Source organism: Malus domestica, chromosome 09 (assembly GCF_042453785.1).
Source record: "Malus domestica chromosome 09, GDT2T_hap1".
Taxonomy (NCBI): Eukaryota; Viridiplantae; Streptophyta; class Magnoliopsida; order Rosales; family Rosaceae; genus Malus; species Malus domestica.
The window spans coordinates 32,815,594-32,828,165 of record NC_091669.1 but is presented as its reverse complement, the minus strand read 5'-3'; the positions used below and the strand labels follow the sequence as shown (position 1 = coordinate 32,828,165).

At 37.8% G+C, this 12,572-nt stretch overlaps 2 protein-coding genes across 2 annotated transcripts; both read right to left on the bottom strand.

The window, feature by feature from the left end:
* Positions 1-271: 271 nt before the first annotated feature.
* LOC103411756 (uncharacterized oxidoreductase At4g09670-like) lies at positions 272-2,279 on the bottom strand. The gene is made up of 2 exons (XM_017325871.3): positions 1,711-2,279; positions 272-1,020 (listed from the first exon to the last, which is right to left on the bottom strand). The coding sequence occupies exons 1-2, from the start codon at positions 2,176-2,178 to the stop codon at positions 400-402; spliced, it is 1,089 nt and encodes a 362-aa protein (XP_017181360.3). The 5' UTR covers positions 2,179-2,279; the 3' UTR covers positions 272-399.
* A 7,332-nt stretch (positions 2,280-9,611) lies between these two features.
* LOC103411820 (protein FAR1-RELATED SEQUENCE 5-like) lies at positions 9,612-12,312 on the bottom strand. Its single transcript, XM_070804532.1, has 4 exons — positions 11,647-12,312; positions 10,263-11,366; positions 9,961-10,020; positions 9,612-9,644 (listed from the first exon to the last, which is right to left on the bottom strand). The coding sequence occupies exons 1-4, from the start codon at positions 12,310-12,312 to the stop codon at positions 9,612-9,614; spliced, it is 1,863 nt and encodes a 620-aa protein (XP_070660633.1).
* Positions 12,313-12,572: the final 260 nt, after the last annotated feature.

Below are 12,572 nucleotides of genomic sequence, written 5' to 3'. Positions count from 1 at the left end.
AATTTGTTAAACAGAGGATGGGCAGGAAATTTCTGGGTGATATATTCGTTTTTTGCTTCACAGAGAAGTGACAGTGCCTCGCACGTGAGCATTGATGAATAGCTAAACTCGGCTAGTCCTTCTCTATTTTCATTTAAAATGAAAATCTTCTTAACTGTAAGTGGAAGTTTTAATCACGCGTCTTGTAATAAAATGTGCCTAGGCACATGCAATTCGATATTTTACAAATGAAAATAAATGTGTTTTGTAGGTTTAATTTAGCTACAGTAAATTTTGTTCAACAGCAGGCTGCAGCAATCTGCAAATTCCCGTAATCTGGTTACGTTTAATCTGTACAGCCAGAATAAATATTTATAAAACTACAACTATCCGAGCTTATAAAAGTTCTTAGCAAATTAATTACAATTTAACAGGTTTACAACCAAGATCAATGGATTTCTTCACAGCATCCAATACTAACTGCGTTTTTCTGCTGATATCAGGCCATTTACTGTCCGGACGATTTCCAAATTTCCTAATGTTCTCAGCATTCCTTGCAAACTCTTGAACCATCAATGCCTCTTGCGGCAGCTCAGAAGTGACGGTAACTTCTTCTGGTTTTACATTCCACCCAATGTGGAGTTCCACAAATGTTGCCCCGGATGTGTAGTCAAATGAAGCCGAATTCTCTTGGTATGGAATAATGTAGTCATTGCAATGCAGCGAACCATTAGAGCCAGTCATAGCCAAGTCCATGGACGTGTGGGAGAGGAAAGAGCAGTGAATTGTGGCGACGGTTTTGTCTGCGGGTTCCCAATGAAATGATGCAGAGCAAGACAAGATGACTCCTGCAGAGTTTCTTATGACATCAGGTAGAGCATTCACCACAGTTGGTAATTTGTAGTCCTTTGCCCACAAGATGGCCCCAATACAGTACCAGCCCACGCCCCCAAGTGCACCGAGAGCATCCAAGTTCGGTTTCACTCTGATGTTGCTCTCCAAGAAATCCTGGGTTCCTGGCAGTGTTGACGTGCTACGGATCTTAAAAGCACAATAACATGTTAAAAAAAGACAAACATATAGACATTGCAGGTAGACCAGTTGTGTTCCTAATATTAATCATGGATCAATGAAGGGTACACGTTCTTTTGTTCTTTCTGTTCTTAAAAGAAACTATTTTCATGGATCAATGAGATAGGAGCAACTTTTGAAATTACTAACCTCTTTTAAAAGACATTTTATTCTCTCTACCATTTAGAAAATTAATCATTGCATCGTGATTCAAGCCATCGAGAACCGATTCGCTATTCCAGAAATGGCCTCAAACATTTTAGTGTTTCTTTTCATTCATGGTTTAATTGGGAAACTCTGAAAATTATCCCACTTTTGTATATGTTGAAGAATTGTAGGGGATTTCTCGACCTTTAGAATTTGAGCAACTCAAGGGGGTTCGAGCACTGCTCGATAGTACCTCCAATGAGGCTAAAATCTTTAATGTGTTACAAAACAAATGGCAGCTTTCCAAACTTTGTAGTTTGTTTTGTTGAGCGTATGAATCCCACATCGAGAAAGGAAGGTCTTATCTAATAGTTTCAAGCCGACTCCCTTCTATTGTCAATTCGTTTTAAGATGGACGCTCACTTAGTTTTTCGTTTGCCACTAAAAAGTAAATATAAAATTGTCAATCAATCCATACAGAAAGACAGAATATGAAGCAAGAAATATACTTACAAAGTCAGTTTGACCAAAAAGCTTGGGATCAAAGATCAAGTCCTTCAATTTTGCAGTCCTTGGATGATGCAGCCACATGCTCCCATCCATGAACTGTACACCGTTGGATTCGCACGCTTCCAGTATCCGATCAAGCTCTCCCACATCAAGAGCCGTTGGTTTTTCCAAAAGCAAATGCTTCTTCTTCCGAGCAGCCAACACCGCCCATTGCAGGTGAAGACTTGTGGGCAGGGGCATGTACACCGCATCTACACATGGGTCGTCGAGCAGCTGCTCGTAGCTTCCGTAGATCTTGACGGCTCCGGAGAGTCCATTGTGGGCTGCGAATTTCCGGGCTTTGTCGATCGAACGGCTAGCGATGGCGTAGAGGGTGGCGTTGGGTGCTAGCTTTATGGCTCGAGCTACTTTTCTGGCTATGTCGGCGCATCCTGTTATGCCGAAACGTATTGCTGCTGGACTTTCTGCCATTTTTTCGATTTTTGGCCTCTGAGAGTTGAGAGATTGTTGATTTGGGTGGTGGTTGTTGCCTTTGTTTTAGAAGTGCCACTATTGTTGGTCGAAATTACTTCAAAAACCTTTGTTGTTTCTTTTTTTTTTTTTTGGTCCAAAACTAAATTTTGGTAGATTAGCCATCAACGAGATTTTATTTTTATTTTTTATCAAACGATAGATTTTATTAGATTAAATGTTAGATTAGTCACTAAAAGAGTTTGAATTCATGTCATCATGTAAGAGCTCAACTGTCACACCCCAATCCCGACATACGTCCAGGATCGACACGTGACGTCACTAAATACATGTATATCTCAAATATCCCGCCTCCGAGATATGGCAAATCACAACCCGAGAATTGAATTTCAAACTAATTTTTCGTTTACTTTATGGCTACATCTAACCTCCTCGTTAGACTGCTTACGTACCCTCAATAGAGATCAAACCATTCGTAGTTCACTAATCACAAAATCATAAGTTTATTCCACTAAGTTCAAGCAGAAAAGTATAGCATTCCTCAATCACTTATTATAACCTGACAGCATGAAATTCCTGGACTCAGGCTACATAACAAACCCCCATGAAAACTTGATTTCTCTCCCATCCAACATATAAATCATTATGTCTCATCATGATATTACAATTCACAACATACATCATATTTATGAACCGACAAAACACAAAACCATTCTCTAGCCACATTAATTAATTGATTTCATCAAAGTAATAACAATCATTCCCATATTTCTAAATTCATACCTTAGGAAATCATAATCGAATTGTAGAAAATCCAGAAGGAGTCACCCAGACGTTCAACATCTTTTCTAACTCAATTCACAAGATTCTCGAAACCATTTTCACAAATATATATATATGAAACTAAGGCCAGAGTGACACAGTTAGGCCAAGCCTACTTCTCTAAATAATGGGATTTTAGACCACTCCACGAAATCCAACAACTTCGGGTTTCGGACCACTCAACGGAACCAAACTAATTATGATCGCCTATATACTTGCAAACAAACGCAATATATACAAGACAAAAGTACATAAAGCAAAATGAAAAAAAATTATATGCGAATAGGCCTTTGGGGCCTAGGATTATAATTGATTAATTATTGGTCTTCGGGCTAATGGGAGGAATTGGGAGAAAATATAAACCCAGTAGTACCATAAAAAATTTTTAGGTGATTAAATCTAGTGGCCCAAAATGAAGCCCACGGAATCATAAAAATATGTGCCTTGAGGCCTATGCCTAATCTAGATTGGACAAGAGGCGGCCCTAACTAAGGAGGAAGGCAACAGGACTTCTTAGCCTTGTTAGGCTACAGCAGGCAGGCCCAAGGCGCGGGGAAAACAAAAGGCCCAAAATAGGGGCGGAGATCCTGTGTGATGCATTGCAGGGTAAATCGGAGGCCTACCTAGGGGGCGCAATCCAGTGTGGCGTGCTATATGGGAACACCACACTCGCGAACCGATCAAAGCTACAAGCCCAGGAGGAAAAAAACTTGTTTGCTGCTGGCCGAGTTACCAGGGCCTAATTAGGGTGCTAGTGGACTAAGGAAACATCCCAGTTGCTGCTGGTGTGCTAGCTGGAGAAGAAAGTTGGCGCAGCTGCTTCAGGGGCCATGTTTTTTGTCAGGAAAACTTAGGCCAAGTTTGTGATTCAATGATTACCACAATGGTGAATGGAAATTAAATGTCGACGTTCAAATCAAGAACCCTAGAAAAATCAAATTGGAATTTTGAAAGGAAAAAAACCGATGAATTTCAAATGAATCTCGACCAAAAATTCGTCGAGGACGATTTTCAAGTCGTATGGGACGTTGACCCGTGGAGGTAATATGGCTGCAAGCTAGACTTGGCCGTGGTTTTGGTGATGACAATACCATTCATGGTGTCGGGTCTTGGTTCGGGGCTGGAGCATTTGCTATGTGGCTTGGCTCTAGTGGCTTAGGCTGCTGGGTGGCAAGCTGGGCTCGACGGCTCACTCTGTGGGAAGGGTTTCAAACCCTAATTTATATATTTTGTTTTTCAATTCAATTATATGCATATATAACAATATATAACTCAATTCATGCATATTCAATATAATTCATAGTAATATCAATTCACTTAATTTAAAATCATCAGTATAATGCATGCACAATTTATGTCAAATCTAACATTCGAAAAACGTAAAGTATGGTCATGCATTATGGTGAATGTCCATGCTATTAGGGCCGCAAAAATATCGAGATAAAAACCGTTGTTTTTGAAGAACCTAATTGCGAGATGATATTGATAAACTGGTTTAATGTAGAAAATTCTTTCTTCAATTTCCGCTTTCCATCTCCAAAGCTTGTATCACGTTCAAGAAAAAAAATTTTACATTAAATCAATAAAAGTATATGAATTCAATAAAAAAAAAAACTTGATCAATTAAGAATAATTGAAACTTAACTCCCCTAATTGAAGAATAACCACGTCAAATTCCTCAGCACAACGGAGGAGCACGCTGATAATGTGTTGTAGCCTATATTTAACTGAGGGGTGCGGCATGGAGAGAAAGAGAGAGGATAATGGACTTGAGGAATTGTGTGTTAATTTCCCAATCCTTGTGCCTTTATTTATAGTAATAAGGAGGAGAGAAACTTGCTCTCTAAGTAATACAAAATCTATTAGGAAAGATTTTCTAGATCTCAAAAGAATTCCTAATCTATCTCAACTTAAAATTTACACAATCACAATATGTATCAGAACATATGTCACAACAAATAATGATTTTTAATTTGATAGATAGACTGACGTGGCCTATTCTACCTATGGGCCTTAATCAAAATCCTAAAAGGCACGATGTTTGATAAAAATAAATAAAAAAAAAATTTAAATTTTAGGTGTTTAAATCTAATTAAGAGCCTTCTTAATAAGTTATAGTTATTGGTATGATTATTGGGATGAAATTTATCATTTTTTCATATTGATTTGATCATGTATTGGTTAATTCATATATATTTTTTAGCTTAAATAATTGATATGATTTTGTATTTAGATTAATTGATATGAGAGATCAATGGTTAAATAGTTTAGTTGCTTACATTAGGAAAAAAGAATTTTCTTGTTTCTGATAATGAAACTATTATGAAACGTTTTTAGGGTATGAAATCTCGCCATTGCCAAAGGATTATGTCGAATCATTTATATTTTTCTGTTTTAATTATTTCCACGTAATCGAAATAATTCATTTGGTAACATGAGCATGTTAAACCGTAGTGCAACATTGTTGAACTGATCATCTCGGTTTTAAGCCATTATGCTTCAGTTATGGTTTGGTATTTAGGCAAACCGCAATGTGCGATTTGGGTGGTGATTTGGACCCAAATCGAACCAACTCGAACTACACCTGGCCCTAATCACGACTAGTCTCGAAGCAGTGGTAATCTGAATGATAAACTATGATTAATCAACTTCATCCATATTTCAACACTTGCTTTAAAATAACGGACTTGGCAACAATTTGCACAATAAATGAGTTTTATTTTTCGAAAAAACAGGTTACTAGTGGTGATCGAAAAAAAGGATCGTTTCCGAGAAGCCGGACACCGGTATTTGAGACAATAGATACTCCAGCTTAAAGCAAAAGAGGTTGGGATTATTGTACTACATTAGTGGATGAGTTCCAGTTTACCCAGAAAAACTGGGTCATCCTTAAAGGAGGCCAGCGATTTCTTTAAAGATGATCTTCTTGACTGAATTCTGCAGAAGGTATGCAACCTCATTATCCGTGGCTAAAGCTGCACACCTTACATTCGCAGGTCATTCAGCCCTGAATGTCAGTCTTTAAAGATTCACTGACTGCCCAAAGGACGACCCCGTTTTTCTAGGAAACCTGGAATTCATCCTACTGCTTCGACAGTATCGTCAAGTCTGTTAGTTTTAAAGGGACTCAGATTGTCTCCTGAGCATATGCCAACGGAGCCTAGGGATCAATTGATCCCAGCCCTCCAAATTGATCCTGCGGCCAACCAAGAAGCTTTCAAATATTTCACACAACCCAAGGCAATTTTGTTGCCTTTTACCATTCTTCCACTTCTCTGTCCTCTCTGTCCTCTCTCCCTCAATCTGCTTGTTTGCCTACGAAATTCTCACTCCCTAATCTCCAGCTTCCTTCCTTCGAAAATAAAAATCCAATTCCTGCATCTCCTTTCTCGAGGTATGTTTGTATTTTTTTGCTAAGCATTGTTTAATTGAACTTAGGGTCCGTAGCTCTTTCTTCAAGTAGAGGAATTTATGGAATTTGTTTCAATTAGGGAGTAAAAGTTAGGGGAAAAGTCGAAAACAATTGAAAATTGTTACATGTATTTGATGCAGAAGTGTATTTTTTCTGAAGTTTTTTGGAAGTTTGTGTTTTGATTTCAGTTAGAGGCATAATTTGTAGAAAAGATGGCTACAGTTGATGAAATTGTAGACATCGAAATTGCGGTGAAATAAATGTTCACCAACGCATTAAAATTTTGACGTGTCAAAGCATACATGGCATATGCCACGTGTCATACAAATTGTACACATGGTGTGTGACTCAACAAAATAAAAAGAAATACCCTTGGAGGATTACACAAGTTTTTCTTCTCATTTTGGGCAATGACAAGGCAAGCACATTTCAATCCATTGAAGATCAAAACAAGGTTTTCTTCTCATTTTGGGCAATGACAAAGCATGCACATATCAAGTTTAAAATGATATTAAGTGGAAAATTAGGCCATAAAATTACCACTTCAAGTTTAAAATTGTATTAAGTGGGAAATTAGGCAATGGTGCTTGGAAAAGAAAAAAATATTTTGTGGTGGTGATTCATTCTCAAAGCCTATAAATAGGCTTCTACATCAAGGTATCATGAACCAATTCACAAATACATTTCTCTACTCCCAAAATGGAAGAGAATACTCCCCACACATTCAAAATCCTTGAAGCTTTGAAACTCTAAAGCTTTCAATCATCCAACCTCCCAAATTCAAGCAAATCCCGAAGGATCAAGAAAGCCCTCTTCGTTCTTCGTCAAATCCTCCTTCAAGATCAAGCCCCAACGGCCCTTAAAGAACTTTCACCAATTCAAGATCAAGCCCTAACGACCCTTTGGATCAACAACATTAACAAATCCACACAACTGTTCATCCTAAGATCAAGCCCCAACGGCCCTTTTGGATCAACAATCATCCACCAATTCAAGATCAAACCCCGACGGCCCTTGAAGAAAGTGTTATTCGTTCTTCGTTCATCGTTCTTCCAAGATCAAGCCCCGACGGCCCTTGGATCAACAATCCACCAATTCAAGATCAAGCCCCAAAGGCCCTTGAAGAACTTCTACCAATTCAAGATCAAGCTCCCACGGCCCTTGAAGAAAGCACCATCGTTCATCATCCGTTCATCCAAGATCAAGCCCCGACGGCCCTTGGATCAACAACATCAACAAATCCACACATCCAACCGTTTTTCAAGATCAAGCCCAAAAGCCCTTGAAGATCCGTTCATCACCGTTATTCAAGATCAAACCTTAACGGCACTTGAAGAAACACTCATCCTCAAGATCAAGCCCCAACGGCTTCTTGAAGATCCGCTCAAATCCACCTTCAAAGATCAAGCCCACGGCCCCTTGAAGAAACTTCCAACAGTTCATCCAAGATCAAGCCTCGACTGCCCTTGGATCAACGAAACATCCACAAATTAACACCTTACGGAGATCGAATCAGAAGTTCAAATTTGAGAGAGATTGTAACCCAAAATCATCAAACACAAATATTATTTTGTGCACGTTGTTCTTGTCTCTTTCGTTTCAGGAATTTTCCGTGTTCACAGAAACCTTGCACCCAATCACCGTTTTAATCGATGAGCTGAAGAACGAATACATTAAGCTCCATTTGAACTCAATCCAGAAGATTTCCACGATTGCATGTGCACTGGGAGAAGAGAGGACCATGAAGGAACTTATTCCTTTCCTCAACGAGAACAACGATGACGATGATGAAGTGCTGCTGGCAATGGCGGAAGAGTTGAGGGTGTTTATCCCCTATGTGGGTGGCGTGGATCATGCCAATGTTCTGCTCCCGCCTTTGGAAACGCTTTGCACTGTTGAGGAAACATTTGTGAGGGACAAAGCGGTGGATTCGTTGTGTAAAATTGGCTAGCAAATGAGAGAAAATGACTTGGTTGAATATTTCATTCCCTTGGTTAAGGTTAGATGATTTGATCCTATTCCATTATTTAATTGTAGTTGTTTGCCTTCTCATTACGCTTTCACTCTGGACACATGATCTTGTGGTTTGACCTGGCGGATTGGGTTGTATAGTGTATATAAAATGCCATGGTAGTAGGTTCACAATTCAAAAGTTTCTTTCTCTCTCTTTTTTTCTTTCAGGTTAATAAAATGTAATTATTCACAAAATCCACTAGAACTTATATTTTGTTCACGTTATCCCTATGAGAATGCTCTACCTCAATGTATTGGAATGACTTATCTGTATTTCTCGCCAACATTCACCTCTCCCAGACCCTGCGTAAAGCAGGAGCCTTGTGCATTGGGTACGACCTTTTTTTTATTCATGATGCAAACTTGTTCTTTGGACCACGATAAGTCTTGGCGTGTTTGGTACATGGTTGCGAATCAATTATACGAGCTGTGTGAAGCTGTTGGTCCAGAAGCTACAAAGTAGTCAGTTTATTTTGTGGCTTGGCTTTTATTGTGAATATTGTATTACTTGGATTAGGATGTTGTAATTATGTAAATGTGAATCATTTGTCTGATCTCTTTCTCTACCAACTTTGTTGAGTTCTAAATTAATTGATAAGTGTGGTGATGTTGGTATATATTAGATCAGACCTGGTGCTCGCATATGTTCGGCTGGGATAATAAGGCTGAAGTATGAATAGCTGCTGCAGGAAAAGTAACTAAGTTTTGCCGAATTTTGAATCCAGAACTTGCCATTCAGGAGATCCTTCCTTTTGCCCAGAACCTTAACGTCATGAAGTACTCTATTTTTTTGCTTGTACAGAGTAATTTGTCTTTTTTTTTTGTGTGTGTGTGTAACTAACTGTGTTGGAGCACATTATTTGAAGAATTAATCAATGAGATTTTTATCTGAATAGACATAGCTCTAAGGAAATACACATGTGATATATTTTCACTTCAAGAATTAAAAGATGAACGTTAGGTAGACATTTACATAATCAACTAAGGTACACATTTACATAACAAGTTATGGTTTACAAAAAAAACCTCTAGCTTTACATGCCCTAACTCATGCATTCTCTAGTGAGTCCCTAATACATTTGGATTTCTTAGTTCACTAAACTAACCCAAAAAACAATAGAAGCACATCAGGAAACCCAATGATGACCAAAAAAACCTAAAAACAATAGCTGCACATCTGGGGATCCTACCCAAAAAACAATAGCTGCACATCTGGAACCTACCCAAAAAACAATAGCTGCACATCTGGACTATACCCAAAAAAATCCAATGATGACCAAAAAACCCAAAACAACAGCCATATATTTAAGCATGACTACTTGCAGTGATATTTTGATGAAGAAAAGGTTGGGAACTTGACGGCTGAGATTCTTCACAAGGCATTGCGTTCAGCATATGCGTATTATGTGGTTGTAACTACATTCAACAACCATAATGAGATAATATATATATATATATATATATATATATATATATATATATATATATATGACAGATATCAAACAGAGAGTGCAAATTGCAAATAGATGACAAACCTGAACAGGATGATATGGAATTGGCATATAGGTATTATTACCAAACATGTGAACTGGGACCTGTATATCACATACCAATTTCAAGTTTATATTTGTCAATTAATCAAGCTTTGCTATGAAGATTAAAAAACATTCAAAAGTACTTCACCTGTGATGAATGAGAGGGTGGCAGTGGATAAGGACTAAAGACATTTATACCACCAGAATGTTGTGGAATTGTAACCTAAAACATGTCAACATTAAACTTTAATTATATATATTAAGCACATAGGCATGATAAAGAATTAAATGAGTTTAAGTACCTGATTAGACTTCTTTTTTCTTGGTAAGGCTTTTTCCAAAGCACTCATAATTCTTCGTCTTCCTCGATGAGACTTTTCTTTCTTCTTAAACCCTTTTGGAATGACAACATGAACATTCTCCAAGCAATTGGCCATTTGGCTATTACAGTTCGTATGCCTTTTCTCATGCACATCATCATTCACTTCTAGATGCAATAGGTCTTCAACCATTTTTGCCAATTTATTTGCTTGCTTAATCACCAGTTGGTATGCCTTTACATTTTCAGATGCCTTTGTTGATAATCTAGTGAATATAGAACACAAGGACCTATATCTAAAAGCTTGCTGCAATTTAGGCTCCACTTGAATCTCATGCCCACACATGTCTACCACACTCTCAACTTTTGCTTCCTTACTCCACCTGTTCACTATGTATTGTTCAAGAATTTCCTTGATAAACATGGCTTCTCTAAGGACTTTAATAGCATGACTGCACAAAATACCTTTAATCTCAAATAGTCTACAGCTGCAATAAACAGTAGATATACCTTCCCTTTTCACCTTACGCTTCTTAGACTTATCATCTAGTTCAACCGTGTATACAAAATCATCCTCATTAGCAACACAGTTTGTTATTGACAATTCAATAGATTGTTCAAATTGATCTTGAAACAATTTGAATATTGCTTTCGTGTAAACTTCTCTAGCTTGTTTCAACATTTTGATATCAAATTTGACATGTGCAATTCTAAATTGTAGGTCATACTCCGCTTCCCACTCCTTGTACCTAGTATCGGTAAGCACCCTCTCAAAGTTTGTGAAAAATTGAACAATATTGAGATCTGACTTCAAATAATTTTTCAGTCTTGCATTAAAACTTTCACTTATTTGTGTGCTTCGTATTCCTATAGACCATGCCCTTCTCACATATGCATATGCCCATTTCTTTCTAATCTTAAAGGTGGTGGCCAACCAGTCATTCTCATGTGCATTATACTCATCAAGCATAGAATACCAAGCAGATACAAACTCACTTTCCTCCTCAATGTGGTCAAAAAAATTTGTCAAAGCATTGTGAACTCCTTCCTCACCTCTGAACAAAGTATTCACATTTTTACAAGCATTCTGCATCAGATGCCATAAACAAAGTCTATGGTAAGTTTGAGGCATCACTTCTAAAATAGCCTTAGCCATCGCAGGATCTTGATCGGTAAAAATAGTTCTTGGAGCCTTGTCAGACATTGCCTTAAAAAATGTCTTAAATAACCAACTAAAGGAAGCGGCAATCTCATCATACATTAAAGCTGCTCCAAATACAACGATCTCTTTGTGATGATTCAAGCCAACAAACATTGCAAATGGTCGATCCAATTCATTGACTTTTTTAAGTTGTATCAAAACTTACAACATCTCCAAAATGGCTATAATCAATTATCATTTTAGCATCTGCCCAAAACATGTTTGTTATTTGCTCCTCTTTGTTCAAGTGTAGTTCATAGAAGAATGATGGGTTTTCCAATATTTGTTTGGAAAAGTATTGTAGCAAGACTCCAACTTCTCCATATGCCATTTTCTTTTGCCTCACAGTTCGAAGATAATTTTTTTGATCCTGCTTAATAAATCCCAAAGACTCTCTTCCACCTGCTTGTTTGCTTATTAACTCATAAGCCAACCTAAGTGGAATCCCCGATTCTTCAGCCAAGTCTACTTCAGTGGCTTGTGAGGCTATCATTTTCCGTTGGGATGGTAACATATGGGCATATTCTTTCTTTACTAGGGGATGATTATGTTGTTCAACAAAAGTATAGACATAAAACTTTCCCGTATGCCTATCCAACCTAACACCCATATGAGCACCACATCCAGTCCTCGTCTCTGCTCTTGGTCTTTTAATCTTATCATTTCGCTTATCTACAGCTCGAAACCCTTCTTTAGCACAAGAAAAGATTCTTGAAGTGAGTTCACCAGTCCTTTTATTCTTACCACTACTTTCTCTTCGAATACTAAACCCCATAATTCTACCATACTTGTTGTAGAAATCATATGTTGCTTGGTCAGTGTCAAACTCCATATTTTTTGTAGGTTTCAATTCCAAAGTACATTCTACACCATCATTCGGTTTATCCATATCCAATCCTACCACAAAAATATACCAAGATTCAGACAACTTGAGCTCAATGAAAAAAACTAAATTTTCTACAGAAGCAATGCAACATATCCTCTTTTTCAAACATAAATATGCAGCAAATCCAATCTAATTGCAAAAAAATCATGAAAAGGCAATTCAATAATGGAAGCCTAACCTTTATTATTGAAAACCAGTGGTAACCC